The sequence below is a fragment of the Dendrobates tinctorius genome, unplaced genomic scaffold (assembly GCF_039654945.1).
Source record: "Dendrobates tinctorius isolate UK_male_01 unplaced genomic scaffold, ASM3965494v1 ptg000038l, whole genome shotgun sequence".
Taxonomy (NCBI): domain Eukaryota; kingdom Metazoa; phylum Chordata; class Amphibia; order Anura; family Dendrobatidae; genus Dendrobates; species Dendrobates tinctorius.
The window spans coordinates 10,998,558-11,016,189 of NW_027361706.1; the positions used below are offsets into that span (position 1 = coordinate 10,998,558).

A 17,632-nucleotide genomic window follows, 5' to 3' on the forward strand; every position below is an offset into this window, starting at 1 on the left:
TTGCCAGAAGTTATCTTGTCCACATGGGCCAAAAATCCCGCAGAATGATTTCAAATCTATACCAGGAGAAATTTCTGAAGGCTCAGAGGAGATCCAACTCTCTACTAGATGGGAGTCTCTAATAAAGTGGAGGTTTAATGTATTTGGCTATGCTTAGACAAGAGATGAGTCGATCTGCCGAGATTCGAATTTGTTAAATCTTATGGATTTCATGGGAAATTTGAATTGCAGTGAACTTGAACGTATTCTCCATGAATTAAATGTTTCTTATTTTGATCTGAACTCTTTGAAGACTCCAGCTCCCCGCTCACCTTTCTGGCTTGCACCACTTCTAGCTGCCTGACGTTCGGTCCTACAGCTCTTCTTTCCGCCATCATGTTCCACATCTTCGGTGTCTTCACTCTTGGATGGGACTTCTAAACACGACCTTACCTCGGTCCCTTATTGTGACGTCGCACACGTTGCAATGTGATGTACATCTAAACATGTAGTGGTCTTCGAGGCCTGGTCGAGCATCATAGAGTAAAGTGGCTGGATATGCGACTCCTGATGGTGGAAAGGAGACCCTTGGAGGATCAGTCGGTGGCCAGCAAGAAGCAGTGGAATCTGGAATGGTGGTGGGGGGGTGAAATGAGGTTATTTATTTTACCTTTTGCTGACACTAAGGGTCAGCAAAATGTTCTGAATTCACGAGAAGTAAATTATAAAAAAAAATAGTTTGTATTATGGAGAATACAGATTTTTATAACCACTTGAATAAATTCTTCCATCTCTAGCTTATACTAATCCTCACTAATCCTAGTAATTGCAGTTTTAGATAACTATACATCTTACATTGTTAGAGTACCTAAATGCAATGAAACCCTGCCTGAGTCATGAATATACATATATACAGCATTTATCATTGAGGTCTACTTGGCTTGGTGTTTCCAATCCATATCTGTCACCAGGTAGTCTTAAGTATTAATGATATAAAATAAGATAATAAAGAACACTTTTTAGCTTGAAGCTTGAACGACATCCAGAATTTAACATGCAGAGACTGGTCTACATTTCGGCAATAAAAGAGGGGGGGAGGGGGAGTTCCACAATGGCCTAATGATTAAATGGCTCATCCATTTGATGTACTTATCCATAATTTATCTCGCTTTACAGCTTTATCAAAATACGAGACGTTTGGATTTAAAGTGGCCGTCATTGCCTCCATCGTGAGCTGCGCGATCATCCTGTTGATGTCAATGGCTTTTTTGGTGTGCTGCCTTGTGAACTGCGTGAAGAAAAGTGAAAGGAGGCGATCGGAAAGGTGAGATGGATGGAAAAAAAAAAATTCTGACCAAGTACATTATACATTTATATTGCTGGCTTTGCCCCTCTTTTGAGCAGCAGGGACAACAGGAGGCATCAGACACTTGCCACCTATGGCAAGTGCATCTCCTATGTATTTGACATTTCTTGTGGATAATAAATAAAAGTACAATATGGTTAAAAAAAAACCTTTAATAACCTGGAACCATGTTCTAAGTTGGGTGGGTCTTGGTGTTGTCTAAAGTACTAGTATCTAAAGTTTTTATAAGATATTTCGATTTGTTCACTGTTTTTTGCCAAACCTATACAATTTGCCATGATCTTCTAGAAATTCACGATTTTTGAGAGCTGCACGCTGATTGGCTGGAATCTACATTTGTGAAAATGGTGACTTGGTTGGTTGCTAAAGACTATAGCTCCAAATCGTCAAGACCGTCGGATTCTGTCATCGGTCTTGATTAGAGACATGTTGGAGCGGACACTCCATCGCCCATCTTGCCCCCCGAAAGAATGGCATGAAAATTGTGCATTTTTCAAAGCTTTTTTTTCACCAGAAAACTGGCAAAAAAGCATGGATTATTTACCCCCAAATTTCTCCTTTTCCCTTCTTCCGTAGTTTTGGTGAATCTTCCCCCATTACGTCTCATTTCTGAGATTTCTGCCCATCTGCTTGTATCTCCTGTATATATCCGCACATCAGCTTTGTGCTATATCCCGGGAGAGTAGAAACAATCATGGGTAATAAACCAAGAATGAATCCGTAAAGAGAAATTAATGTCTTTTAATAATATGGGGGCACATCCATACTAAATATTCTCATCAGAACGCAGGAGGTCGCGCCTTCCCTGTTGGATATAAATACAGTTGTGCGGTGATACATCCTCTGTCTCATAATAATGAAATGCAACCCATTATTTGGAGTTTACACCGTCCATGTAGGAAGCACTCGCACCGGATTCATTTTTGCGCTGACTCAGTAGTTTCCTTGGTTACCGCTGGTATTGGTCCTCTCATTATAAAACCTGACGCCATGAATTAGCTATTGCTATTGCGACTCGAGAGCTTCAAACACTAAATGCTTCTGTATTTTACATTTTCTGAACGTCAGCACAATTGCCTTTATGTTGCAGATTGGCGTTTCTCAATATTACTAAGCCAAGCCCCCCCTACTCAAATTAATTACATTACAATATACTCAAGGCTGTGCTCATAAACTCTGCTACGTACAGAAACACACAACATGAGGGCTCTGCAAGTACCCGCTAGCGATAGGCCATATTTCCCCTGGGGTCTAAACAGGACAGTTTGAAAGCTTTGGTCCTTGCAGCATCATGACATCACGACATGCGCCATTACCTTCCTGCTCATATGCGCAGATCCCTCCCAGGGCCATGAAAGCCAGAAGTCTGGCACAGTGTAAGAGGACTTCATCGTGAGCAGCGGAGGAGCAGAAGGTAAGGTGAGAACCAGACAGGTGGCGATGAGTAGCAGAGGAGCTGAACAGATGAGCAGTGAGTTGCAGAGGGGCTGGAGAGGTGAGCGGTGAGTAGCAGAGGGGATGGAGAGGGGAGTGATGAGAAGCAGAGGGGATAGAGAGGGGAGTGGTGAGAAGCAGAGGGGATGGAGAGGGGAGTGGTGAGAAGCAGAGGGGATAGAGAGGGGAGCGGTGAGGAGCAGAGGGGATGAAGTGGAGAGCGGTGAGGTGCAGAGGGGATGGAGAGGAGAGTGGTGAGAAGCAGAGGGGATAGAGAGGGGAGTGGTGAGAAGCAGAGGGGATGGAGTGGGGAGTGGTGAGAAGCAGAGGGGCTGGAGAGGTGAGCGGTGAGTAGCAGAGGGGATGGAGAGGGGAGTGGTGAGAAGCAGAGGGGATAGAGAGGGGAGTGGTGAGAAGCAGAGGGGATAGAGAGGGGAGCGGTGAGGAGCAGAGGGGATGAAGAGGAGAGAAGTGAGGTGCAGAGGGGATGGAGAGGAGAGTGGTGAGGTGCAGGGGGGATGGAGAGGAGAGTGGTGAGTGGCAGAGGGGATGGAGAGGGGAGTGGTGAGAAGCAGAGGGGATAGGGAGGGGAGTGGTAAGCAGCAGAGGGGATGGAGAGTGGAGCGGTGAGGTGCAGAGGGGTTGGAGAGTAGAGCATTGAGGAGCAGAGGGGCTGAAGAGATGATCAGTGAATTGCAGAGGGACTGGAGTGGTGAACGGTGAGTAGCATAGGGGCTGGAGAGGTGAGCAGTGAATACCAGAGGGGATGGAGAGGTGGGCGGTGAGTAGCAGAGGGGCTGGAGAGGTGATCGGTGAGTAGCAGAGGGGATGGAGAGGGGAGCGGTGAGGAGCAGAGGGGATGGAGAGGAGAGTGGTGAGGAGCAGAGGGGATGGAGAGGAGAGCAGTGAGGAGCAGAGGGGATGAAGAGATGAGCAGTGAATTGCAGAGGAGCTGGAGTGGTGAGTAGCAGAGGAGGCTGGAGATTTGAGCGGTGAGTAGCAGAGGGGATGGAGAGGGGAGCGGTGAGGAGCAGAGGGGCTGGAGAGGAGAACAGTGAGGAGCAGAGGGGCTGGAGAGGTGAGTGATGAGGAAGAGAGGGGATGGAAAGGGGAGCGGTGAGGTGCAGAGGATCTGGAGCAGTGACTAGCAGAGTGGTTGAAGAGGTGAGCAGTGAGTAGCAGAGGAGCTGGAGAGGTAAGCGGAGAGCACCAGAGGGGCTCGAGAGGTGAGTAGCAGAGCGGCTAGAAACGTAAGTGGTGAGTAGCACCGTGAGTGGCACCACGTGAGTGGCACCGCCCCCCTGGCAAGCAAAAACTCAGGAGGCAGGGGAGCGGTGAACTATAAAAAAAATGCATCATGAGACAATGCCTTTAAAAAAAAATGGGCAAAAAAATTCCCTGCAACCAGTCTTGCTTAACATAGGTGCGAATTTGCAGTTGCGTAATCCAAGTCTAAAGCTACATGTAGGGTTTCCTTTCACAGAATTTCAATGATTAGTAGAATGTGAAGTGTATTCAAGAATTTCCTCTCATTCCCAAGTACAGATTGGTTATAGGACTTATAATAATATCTTCCAAATTAATTTTCTTTTGACATCTGAAAAAAGAGACGTCGATTAGGCTCCTCTTTAATCGGCCTGGGGAACGTTATGTTTTTGTTAAGCTTAAATTGAAATTGTGTTAAAGTTAATTAAGTGGAAAGTAAAACTAAAAATAAATGAAGAAGAGGAAAGCCGAGTAGAAAAATGACACATGGAATTATCATCAAAATATACTTGCCTTATGTGTTGGTTAAATTAATTTTACTTATCATTTGTATTATAAAAATACCTTTTAAGTGTTTAATAGACATTTTGTTCAGATAGTAAAGTCTATAATTGCCTTTCACATAGTCCTTGGCTTTAGGAGGCAAATTCAGTGAGTACTTAGAATGAAGACAAAGGCGTCGTGCTTAATCGGTGACAGTGACTGTGTTCTATTTTTTAGGTTTTGGGGGTAGGTGGTGGTATTGATGTTACTATTCATAGGATTCTATCATAATATAGGAGCTAATATCTAATGTTTCTGGTAGCCAAGGCTGGTGAAGGGGATAATGGGAAGATCTGCAATGCTCTATGGTTTTCCCTGAAGAAGGAATCAGTGAATTCCGCAACGCGTAGGATTTGCCATTGCTTTCTGGCCCCATCAGCGCCCCATAGGGCTTTCTTGCCTGTCACGTGATCTATCACGTGACTGTGACGTCACGCAAGGTCCTTCAGCTTTTTCGGACCTTGCAGGCCTGCTTTTGCAAGCGGCGGCTGGTACTCTTACAGCCTGCCGATATACACCTCCAGCTGCGCGCCAGTCACCGGCCGGGACGGCGGCATGCTAGGAGGTAGCACCCTTTAGCTCCAGTAACTTTTTATATACCTGTGTCGGGGAGTATTATTGGGAAAGGACCTGGAAATCCACCCTGCATTCTGAAGACCTTTTTCCCTGCCTCGCCAGTTTTTAGCTTCAGTAAAGGTAATAGATTTCTTCATAAGATATCTTTATTTAACCAAGACACATTTAATTAGCGCAAGTTTCTATCAGGTTTATTTAAAGTCTATAATTGCCTTTCACATAGTCCTTGGCTTTAGGAGGCAAATTCAGTGAGTACTTAGAATGAAGACAAAGGCGTCGTGCTTAATCGGTGACAGTGACTGTGTTCTATTTTTTAGGTTTTGGGGGTAGGTGGTGGTATTGATGTTACTATTCATAGGATTCTATCATAATATAGGAGCTAATATCTAATGTTTCTGGTAGCCAAGGCTGGTGAAGGGGATAATGGGAAGATCTGCAATGCTCTATGGTTTTTAAGTGTTCGTAAACCCTAGGAGGTCTGGAGTAATTTAGGAGTTGTATATTGTATTTGTGGTTGGAACTTAAGGTTGATAAAAGGGTTAATGATATTATCTACAGCGGTTTAGGACACCTGAGGACATCATTTTATTTATTTTATCACAATAGGTCCAAAATTCACTGTTGGTGGTTGAACCTCTGTTCTTCTGATGCAGATAAAATTCTGAATACTTGCAACCACCAGTAGGGAAGCTGGCTGTATTTAACAGCACTGGTTATTTAATTGCAATCTTCAAGGGGTTATAAAGAACTATATTAGTTTTTGGCTCATAGTAGTAAAAAAGACTAACAGGCAGGGAGTTGCTAACTACCTGTCTGTTCTACCTAGCACCGGCTCAGTGCGGTCACTGACCACTCCTGCCGGCGATTCAGCTGCTTCACATCAACAGAGCAGCTCTTCTTCTTCTGGGCTGGCCTATTGATTGGGAGTAACTGCAGAGGTCTTGCTGATATCAGCTGGCTCCCCGCAGTTCAGCAGCGGGGAGCCTGCTGTCTATCATCATGATATTGGCAGTCACACCCCGTTAACAGAGATGAGAGGAAATGAAACTGCTACTCTGTCAACATGACGTCAGTAGAAGCCGCTGAATCGCAGCAGGAGCGGTCTGTGACCACTCTATGCTGGCAGACATCGGCGTCGGGCACAACAGGCAGGTAGTTAGCAACTACCTGCCTGTTAGTACTTAGGCTCATAGTAAAAAATTAATTTAGATTGTGAACCCCAAATGGGGGACAGTGGCGATAATGTCTTTAAAGCGCTGTGGAAATAATGGTGGTATATAAATGAGTAAAATAAATAAATTTAGTTCTGGATAATCCCTTTAAGAAATTGTTGTATCATATGAAATTCAAGGAATGAGCAGAGCATTGTTTAAACAATGTTATGAGGCATGAAGCTTCATCTTTTATTTAGCAAAAATTATGTCCATCCTGAAAAAATGGTCATTGCTAATTTTCATCCATAAACTTTTGCTCTATAGAAAAAAAGCATAAAGCGGTTACCGTCTACTTTTGATTGGACTTTCTGAGATGATCAATATCAGATCAATGGTGATCAGACATCCCATCGACCAGCTGTTTGTAGCTCCACCGCCGGATGTAAATAGTGTACATAGTGGTTAAACCGCTGTAAACAACACAGCTCCATACACCGTATAGTGGCCATTGTCAGGTACTGCGACTCACTGCAAATTACTGATCAGTGGGGATGTCGTTTGTTAAACCCCCACCAATCAGATACTCATGACCTATCAGCAACATCCAAAGTAGTGGATGGGCCCTTTAAACTAAACGTTGGAAGTGTAATCTGTCCAACCAGCAGAATGTCATAGAGCAAGTGGAACTAAACAAATTGATATGTAGATTGTGGGAAAAGGTTTGGTATAACTTTTTCTTCATCTATTGATTTCTTTTGGGCTTAGGTGTCCAGTAGGCGGTCCTATTCAGTGACTGACCATTATCTCTATATGCACGCATATAAATGGAAAAGCTGTCAGTCATTAGTTAATCCTGCCCAAAACTTTAGACATTAATCTGTTCAGGTTCTCCTGAACTACAACATGGTTCCTAGAGGATTCCACAACTTTTCCAAGCAGACAGGTTCACTTCCTCTTCCATTATTAGAAGTCTTTTACACAAGAAATGAGCATGTTGATGACACATTAATGTCATTCACAAATACTATGTTGAGACCAAGGGTACAGACCATGGCTCTGCCAGTCTACAGTCGTCTTGGCAAGTTGTCTGATTGCATCACTGTCAGAAAACATAACACTCCTGAACCCAGCCCTGAATAAATAGCTCTGAACTGTGAGAATATCAACTAGAACTCACAGAAGGTGGAAGATTAAACTAATTACATGGTAAAAATAAACCTAGAGTCAAGGACTTTGTCACCAAAATGTCACCGCCAAGTAATTAGAACACGATGGAAATCCCAGTGAAACGTGAAAACAAATATTCTTGATAAATTGGCCAAGTGGTGAAAAAATAAAGACTTGTAGAAGCTGTATGGATTTTTCAGAAGACAGAATATCCTTGGGTAAAGCCAAACTGTGGATAGGAGAACTTAGATTAGTATGCCTACCAATGGTTCTGATTTGGAGGAATAATTATGTGAACTGAACCACAAAGGTGTAGAGTTTGTGCTAACTTCAATCAAAACCTTTACGCCGTAAAGGTTTAAAAGCATGCAGTGTCCGCAAGGTCCCCCTGCTAAAGAAGGCACATGTGCAGGCCTGTCTGAAGTTTGGCAATGAACACCTGGATCATTCTGTGAGTGATTGGGAGAAGGTGCTGTGGTCAGATGAGTCAAAAATTGAGCTCTTTGACATTAACTCAATTCACCATGTTTGGAGGAAGAGAAAGGCAGCCTATGACCCAAAGAACACCTTCCCCACTGTCAAGCATGGAGGTGGAAACATTGTGTTTTGGCAGTGTTTCTCTGCTAAGGGCACAGGACTACGTCACCACATCAATAGGAGAATGGATGGAGCCATGTACCTTAAAATCCTGAGTGACAACCTCCTTACCTCCGACAGGACATTAAAAATAGATCATTGGTGGGTCTTCCAGCAAGATAATGACAAAAGAGTGGCTCAAAAAGAAGCACATTAAGGTCATGGAGTGGTCTAGCCAGTCTCCAGACCTTAATCCCATAGAAAACTTATTGAGGGAGTTGAAGCTCCAAGTTGCCAAGCGACAGCCTCAAAATCTTAATGATTTAGAGATGATCTGCAAAGAGGAATGGACCAAAATTCATCCCGACATGTGCGCAAACCTCATCATCAACTGCAAAACAAACTCTGGCTGCTGTGCTTGCCAACAAGGGTTTTGCCACCAAGTATTAAGTCTTGTTTGCCAGAGGGATCAAATACTTATTTCTCACTGCAAAATGCAATTAAAATGTATATAATTTATACAATGTGATTTTCTGGATTTTATTTTTGATATTCTATCTCTCAATGTTAAAATTAACCTACCCTTAAAGTTACAGACTGTTCATGTCTTTGTCAGTGGGCACCCTTACAAAATCACCAAGGGATCAAATACTTATTTCTTTCACTGTGGCTGTGACAGATGCTGATGGCTTTTTTTGCAGGTGGCAGTAGACCCCATTATGTCTTGAGCCCATGTGCGGCTGCAAAGCTTTAACCAATGATATGTCGATCCTTGAGCACTAGAAAAGTCAAGGAAAACCAAACAAGAACTATCAACTCCCTGGAAAACGCTGCAAATTTAAATAAAATAGGGTTAAGTACTGGGCCATTGGCCTCAGCTGGAAGCTGATTACTGCTATTGGACAGCAAACATACTCTTTCTACCTAACTAGGTGGGACCACAGGTCACAGTCTCCCATAACGTGTCCTCTGTCTTCCGCGAGTCTCATAGAGTGAATACTGTGATGCCTAGCGAGAAAGGCAGGCATTGCTGTGTCCATTCTGGGTAGTGATGTAACAGTGTGAAGATGTATGGAAAGTGCACAGCAGCAGTTGAAAGCACCTTCTAAAAGAGCCTGAACTATACATTGAAACAAAGCTGCAGCATAGTGTTTTGGAGAGAAGGAGGCAAAATAAGATAGTGAAGCATATTATAAAAATTAACATACAATAACAATAAATTAACTAAATGAAAGAGAACTTGTTACTTTCTAAATGAATAGGCACCTGCCAATAAAATACAATATTATGTAAAAATAATTTGAAATAAGCAATCTGTTACACAAATAAAGGCTTCAACATCAATACCAACCAAGGTGGTCTCTCCACACTTTGTGAGGCTACTGAAGATCACCATAGTTTTGCTATGTAGTCTTCTCCTCCAGATTAGCAGCAATGTGTTTTTTTGTCCAGAGATACAGGCTGAAGCAAGAATAGTAAGTGCAATGTGCTTTATTTGTACCGTACATACCGCTGTGAAGCAAACAACCTGCTGAGAGAAAAGAGAGATAATACACATCGTACCAAGTCTTACAAGTATTTGGAATGGTAAAATACATGGTTCTGGACTGGTCCCCCAACTTGCAATCTGGGGTTCAGTGCCTCAGCTGTGTGGTGGTGGTAGTGGAATTTAGAAAAAAAAAACTAAATATGTTAGAAAATAAATAATAAAAAAGTTCTATACCTACTGTATAGGTATGCAAAGGTTTTAGGCAAGTGTGGAAAAATGCTGAAAGGTAGGAATGCTTTTAAAAATAGAAGTGTGTATAGTTTCCATTTCGATAATTGATAAAAAATAAAGTGATTGAACAGAAGGGGAATCCAAATCAAATCAATATTTCGTGTGACAGCCCTTCACCTTCACAACAGCATCGATTCTTTAGCTACACTGCACCCAACAGTGTAGACTGTTGTAGGAGGAACCCAGCAGGGAGGATGTTCCAAACATCTCGGAGAACTAACCACTGATCTTCTGTGGATGTCACTTGTGAAAATCCTTCTGTCTCTTCATGTAATCCCAGTCAGACTCAAAGTTGAGAGCGTTAACTTTGAAATTCGAATTTGGACACTTCAACAATTTTTCCGCAAAATTTGATTGTCAGCATATAAATTTGCTCAAATTTAAATGCTGGAAAGCTAGTTATTGTTAAAAAAATACACATTGGGGATAAGGATCCCTGCTAACGATAAGAGCTTACACTCTACAGAAGAGAAAGGATCTCAGGGACCATAAGAGCCTACGCTGTACAGGATAGAGAGACTTACCCACCAACTCTGGAGATGGAAAAAGACTCTGACGTACAAACTGTGCTCTGCTGGGAACCGCTGTTCTGTGATGGCCCCAGTACTGACCACCACTGAACAAGTCTTTAAGATGTCATAGCTGCAGAGCATTATAGGGAGGCACAAGAGGCAACGCAAAAATACAGTAGCCCACTCTCTGATGCTTCTTATTCTTCTGTGTTTTTTTTTCTTGGCGATCCGTGAATCAAATCTCAAAATGTCAGAATTTGTGTCAAACCACGAATTTCAGGAAATTCTACTTAAATTTGATCCTCCATGAATCGATCCACTAATCTATAGTCATAACTAATGGTATTCTCACTGCTCAGAAATACAGGCGGATACTTATCCATTATGCAATACTATGAGGGAGGCATCTAATTGGCTACTTAAAAATTCTGCATTGTAAATTGACAGGCCCTGTGGATTTTACATCTGCATGATGATATTTTATGTGTCAGATTTTCATCCTGGATTTTACCTTTTTCATTTCATTTCCACATGAAAACTGCATTAAAAAAATGTGTGCTTTGATTCATTGTTTGCCACAGCGGATTCTACCAAGAATTTTCTGCTGCATTCAGTCTTGTTTCAATGTGCTGTTATTAGTTTTGTAACTCAGAATCGTTACCAGGTAAAGTTACTTCTCCTTTTTTTTTCTATCCTATATTTAGATTGTAAAATTATGACCAAAAAAGTGAACATTTCCCTAAGAATGATATAAAGTGATCTCGAGGTCACAAATGAAAAGTTTCTTCTATCAGATTGAGTTGCGATTGAGCCGTTTTCTCATTTTATAGAAAGCATTCAGAATTTTCTCATTTATACTTCAACTTCCGAAATCTGCTGCTCTGCTGTTTTTTTTATTTCCATAAAATGCATAGCAGGATAAGCGGCTTCCCAAACAATGAAGCCGAAAGCAGAAAAGGTTGTGCGTGATCAAAATGGATTCATGTTAATATTCTCAACTGTGAATTGTAGACAAACAGAATGGAACATTCGGCAAAACGTATCACATTGTGACATGGGACTGAAATCTCCACTGTTAGATGTGGCTCCGAGAGAAGGTGCATTGACAATATGCATATTCTGATGATTTGTCTCCCGCATTCATCTAATCTTTTGTCATCTTGCGTTGTGCAGAGACAAGGTCATGTGGCATCAATTAGAGTGTGAGGAACTGGAGAACATGCAGGCTGCCTACTTTGCAATGAAAGGGAGAAATAACAATAACAACAAGCCAGGGAGCCGGCCGAGAATTGACGACTGGATGAATATGGCTTATGAGAACCAGGGATTCTGTAGGTAAGGATCAAATATACAATACATAATTTCATTATCCTATAACATGTGAGACCTACATGGGCATATACTAGATCTGGTACTACTTTAATCAGCCCTTGTGCCCAGTGGGATCAGCAATCAATTGGGTTGTACCTAAGTAGCAGATGTTAGAGCGAGAGCTGAACGGATCAGGCAACATTCCAATTCACCTCTTCATGCATTTTTTTTTCCCGGGAAATTCCATTTGAGGAGAACTTATTCTCCACAAATTTAATGCCCCTAATTATGCTCCTGTCCAAAAAAAAAAAAAATCCTTATACTAACCTTTCTGCTCACTTCTCCGGTCTCTCAAGTACTCACCGCCACCAGTTCGGTCCTCATTACATCTTTTTATACCTCTGCCCCTCGCATCAAAATCCTCTGTCCTCTCGCACTGAGCTGGGACACCCGGCTTTGACGAAAGCATGGGAGAAGTAAGTTCATGACATCACAACGTGAGCCGTGACTTTTCCTCATTACAGCCTGAAGTCCCGGTTGGGTGTAAGAGGCGCAGGGATTTCCGCATGAATGGCAGTGGATCTGAAGATGAGGCGAGGATGGGTAATGGAGAGTAGTGGAGGGTGGGTGGTAAGGTGAGGCAAGTATTTTTTTTAAGTCTTTTGATGGCCCTTCGTGGTTCAGAAAAATGGCAGCCATGTGACAGCATTTTGGCAAATATGAATTTTCATAAAATTCGAGTAGAATTCAATTCCACTCAATTTTTTTTCTTCTCCTCTCTAATTTGAGCTAGATTTTGAGAAGTCAATTAACCTATCAATGTATTTTATTTTTAATTTGGATAGAAACCCATATAAGCTGTAACAATCCGTGAGTTGAAAATGGTCTTCCACGGTCAGGCCACTTGGTTCATGGGGTCTGAGAGTCACCCTTTTACCCGCCATTACAGAGGTCCTTTTTTTGCTGCAGTGGCTCCTAGCAGGTTATCTATGCCAAGTGGTTGCTCACTGGTGGAGCGAGTTGAAGGAAAATACAAAACAAGGTCAGGATCAAAAGGACTGCGATGAGGACACAACTGGATCCAAATGCATTGTCGGGGATAACCAGATCAAGGTCTAGGAGATCAGGCAGAATAAACAAGCAGAGAGTGGTCAGAAAGGTCTAGCTCAGCTAGCTAGCACAGTTCTTTAATAGCAATAATAGCATCCTAGAGGCCAATGGGACCTTTTTTGGCTCCCTAAGTCCCAGGACCCCAGGATATGTAACTTTTGGTCAGGCTTGAACCCAGGTCACCAGTGCTGACCATTGTTAACCATTGTGCTGCCGATGTGTAGTCTGCAGCACATTTAAAATAAAAAATGATGTTCTACTGGAAACTGTGCTCATTACCGAAGGCAAACTTCCTGCTCCAATTACCTTACCTACATGATGACTCCTTCCTAAATGAGTCGCCTCCCGCGGTTGGCATTTTCCCTAGTGATTGGCAGTTTTTCTGTCACTTAGTCAAGTAAATTATTCAGGTCAGGGGCCTCCAAGTCCCAGACTGTCAAGTGTAGCGATGGTGCCAACTGTCTGAATGACTAGGAGTTATCCAACTTTTTTACATTTATTTTTTTTAAACGGCTGCAAAAGTTGTGAAAGAAAAGAAAAGAATGTAGATTTCCCTATGTCGATGTAGCGCTGGCAATCCATGGGTCCTTGGTGTCAGTATGTGGCTGCTGCAGCTAATCAGTGGCCACGGTGGTCATGTGTCGCACAGCAGGCACCACCATTCAGTGATGACAGCCATAGTTCCAGTAGTGCACCTCGTGGCTTGATAAGCCATATACCATAAAGTCCAGCACTCGGCTGTTTCCTGTAGACCCGTGGACAATGAATGGAGCAGAGATCGAGCATTCGTACTGATTCCCAGTGTCTGCTATCCTTGTTCTTGTGGAGGGTGACAGTCTCATTGCTCATAACCCCAGTGATCACTAAGTTATCCCTTAGGTATATAGCACTTATCCTATGGATACAGAATAATAAAGGGATTATCCAGGACTATATTATTATTTCATTGTGGGCCTAAGCATTAGCAGGCAGGCAGTTTCTAACTTCCTGCATATTCTGCCCAGCTCATAACTCTACCAGCAAAGAGAGGTCACAGACCACTCCTGCCGGCGATCCTGTGGCTTCTGTTTTCGTCGCATCAACAGCACAGTAGCTTCTATACCACTGTGTTGACAGAGCATGACTGTCGATGTCATACTGAATGACAGCCGGCTCCCCACTGCCTAACTGCGGGAAGCTGGCTGCTAATAACCATGACGTCGGTAGTCACTCCCTATCGACAGAGCAGCCCAGAAGCAGGAGATCTGCTCTGTTGACATGAAGCAGCTGAATCGCTGGCAGGAGCCGTCAGTGACCGCTCCGAGCTGGCACCGGATAGAACAGGCAAGTAGTTTCTAACTATTTAGTATGTTTCTGCCTGTATGTTTTTTGGTTCATAGTAAAAAAAAAATTAGTCCTGAAAAACCCTTTTCAGTTTAGAGCTGCATTCAGAATTCTGCAAGCTTCACAATTGAAATCTCATCACTTTCCTGGCTCCATCTGTGTACTATACAGTGCCTATGTTTGTGATTTTACATTCAGGATAAGCAGTGTAATGTGTCTATACAGTGACTTCATAGGCAGAATAGTGAGTGTAGCTCTGGAGTGTAATACAGCCTGTAACTCCACATCTGTACATCATATGTAAAGTACTGTATGTATATAGTAACTCCTCCAGCAGAATAGTGAGTGCAGCCTTGAAATATAATACAAGATGTAACTCTGCATTAGAAGAAGGTATGTAATGTGTACGCAGGTACAAGGTGACTTCACCAGCAGAATAGAGAGTGCAGCTCTGGAGTAAAATTTAAGATGTAGCTCAGCATTAGTAGAAGATATGTAATGTATGTGCATAGCTACAAAGTGACCCCCTCCAGCAAAATAGTGAATGCAGCTCTGAAGTCTAATACATCATGTAGCTCAGCATTAGTAGAGGGTATTTGATGTACAGGTGCTTCTCACAAAATTAGAATATCTTCAAAAAGTTAATTTATTTTGGTTCTTCATTACAAATATTCTATAGAGTCATTACAGAGTGATCTATTTCAGTGTTTATTTCTGTTAATGTTGATGATTATGGCTTACAACCGATGAAAACCCTAAAGTCATTATCTCAGTAAATTAGAATACTTTATAACACCAGCTTCAAAAATGATTTTAAAATCTGAAATGTTGGCCTACTGAAATGTATGATCAGTAAATGCCCTCAATACTTGGTCGGGGCTCCTTTTTCATCAATTACTGCATCAATGCGGTGTGGCATGGAGGCGATCAGCCTGTGGCAGTGCTGAGGATGGAAGCCCAGGTTGCTTTGATAGCAGCCTTCAGCTTGTCTGCATTGTTGGGTCTGGTGTCTCTCATCTTCCTTTTGACAATACTCCATAGATTCTCTATGGGGTTAAGGTCAGGCGAGTTTGCTGCCAATCAAGCACAGTGATACTGTTGTTTTTAAACCAGGTATTGGTACTTTTGGCAGTGTGGACAGGTGCCAAGTCCTGCTGGAGAAGGAAATTTCCATCTCCAAAAAGCTTGTCGGCAGAGGGAAGCATGAAGCGCTCTAAAATTTCCTGGTAGACAGCTGCGCTGACTTTGGTCTTGATAGAACACAGTGGACCTACACCAGCAGATGACATGGCTCCCCAAACCATCACTGATTGTGGAAACTTCACACTAGACCTCCAGCAGCTTGGATTGTGGCCTCTCCACTCTTCCTCCAGACTCTGGAACCTTAATCTAATATATAAAGCTCAAAGTGTGTATGTATGTGTGTATGTATGTATGTGTGTATGTATGTGTGTGTGTGTATGTATGTATGTATGTATGTGTGTATGTATGTATGTCCGGGATAGGCATCCGCACCGTCACAGCTACAGCCACAAAATTTGGCACAATCACACGTCTGGACCCCGAGAGCGTCCTAAGCTATGTTGTGAGGCGAAATTTTAACCCCGCACGTTCCAATTCACCAAACAATTTTGCCCTATCTACATACTGGGGAAAAAGTGTGTGCGCGTCAAGCCCCGCCCCTCATTGTGATGTCATAATGCCCCTATTTGCATACTGGGGAAGCAGTGTGTGCATATCAAGCCCCACCCCTCATTATGATGTCACAATGGTTGCCATGGCGACGCTGATGTCATCATAGGTTGCAAGCCCTGCTGCCACTCATTATGATGTCATAATGGTTGACTATGAGATGGAGGATGTGTGATGGGTATATGGGCATGGGACTATGGGATGGAGGATATGTATGACGGGTATATGGGCACGGGACTATGGGATGGCGGATATGTATATGGGCACGGGAGTATGGGATGGAGGATATGTATGACGGGTATATGGGCACGGGACTATGGTATGGAGGATATGTATGACGGGTATATGGGCACGGGACTAGGGGATGGAGGATATGTATGATGGGTATATGGGCACGGGACTATGGTATGGAGGATATGTATGACGGGTATATGGGCACGGGACTAGGGGATGGAGGATATGTATGATGGGTATATGGGCACGGGACTGTGGGATGGAGGCTATGTATGACGGGTATATGGGCACGGGACTATGGGATGGAGGATGTGTGATGGGTATATGGGCACTCGACTATGGGATGGAGGATGTATGATGGGTATATGGGCACTCGACTATGGGATGGAGGATGTATGATGTGTATATGGGCACTCGACTATGGGATGGAGGATATGTATGATGGGTATATGGGCACGGGACTATGGTATGGAGGATATGTATGACGGGTATATGGGCACGGGACTGTGGGATGGAGGCTATGTATGACGGGTATATGGGCACGGGACTATGGGATGGAGGATATGTATGATGGGTATATGGGCACTCGACTATGGGATGGAGGATATGTATGATGGGTATATGGGCATGGGACTATGGGATGGAGAATATGTATGATGGGTATATGGGCATGGGACTATTGGATGGAGGATGGGTATATGGGCACTCGACTATGGGATGGAGGATATGTATGATGGGTATATGGGCATGGGACTATGGGATGGAGGATATGTATGATGGGTATATGGGCATGGGACTATGGGATGGAGGATATGTATGATGGGTATATGGGCACGGGCCTATGGGATCGTGGATGTGTGATGGGTATATGGACACGGGACTATGGGATGGAGTATTATTATAATTTGTTATAATTAACCACAGTTAGTTACTATGCCCGGGCAGCGCCGGGCTCTTCAGCTAGTTTCCAAATAAAATGCAAAATTTACTTTCATCTTAAAACAACTCCTTGGACCACTGAGCAACAGTCCAGTTCTTTTTCTCCTTGGCCAGGTAAGACGCTTCTGGCGTTGGCTATTGGTCATGAGTGGCTGACACAAGGAATGTGACACTTGTAGCCCATGTCCTGGATACGTCTGTGTGTGGTGGCTCTTGAGGCAATGACTCCAGCAGCAGTCCACTCCTTGTGAATATCCCCCAAATATATGAATCGCCTTTTCTTAACAATTCTTTCAAGGCTGCGGTTATCCCAGTTGCTTGTGCACCTTTTTCTACCACACTTTTTCCTTCCACTCAACTTTCCATTAATATGTTTGGATACATCACTCTGTGAACAGCTAGCATCTTTAGCAATGACCTTTTGTGGCTTACCCTCCTTGTGGAGTGTGTCAATCACTGCCTTCTAGACATCTGTCAAGTCAGCAGTCTTCCCCATAAGGCTAAGTGCACACGTACCGGAATTCTCGCGGAAATTACCGCGAGAATTCCGGAATTCCAGTCCTCGGGAAAATCGCATTTTAAATTCCCGCGATTTTCCCGCGGAAAAACTAGCATTTTGCAAGCGTAATTAGCTTGCAAAATGCTAGCGTTCTCCAAGCGATCTGTAGCA

The 17,632-nt window shown here is 43.2% G+C and overlaps 1 protein-coding gene across 2 annotated transcripts in view; it reads left to right on the plus strand.

Annotated features, from left to right (window-relative positions):
• SUSD3 (sushi domain containing 3) overlaps nt 1-17,632 on the plus strand; it is a 106,245-nt gene that overhangs the window by 62,081 nt on the left and 26,532 nt on the right. For both annotated transcript variants that reach the window (XR_012231856.1, XM_073574193.1), the window contains exons 3-4: nt 1,156-1,303; nt 11,527-11,688. Coding sequence is in view for 1 of the 2 variants with exons in the window: in XM_073574193.1 (XP_073430294.1) it covers nt 1,156-1,303; nt 11,527-11,688 (310 nt within the window). In the remaining variant the exon portion in view is untranslated. The remainder of the gene's footprint in view (nt 1-1,155; nt 1,304-11,526; nt 11,689-17,632) is intronic.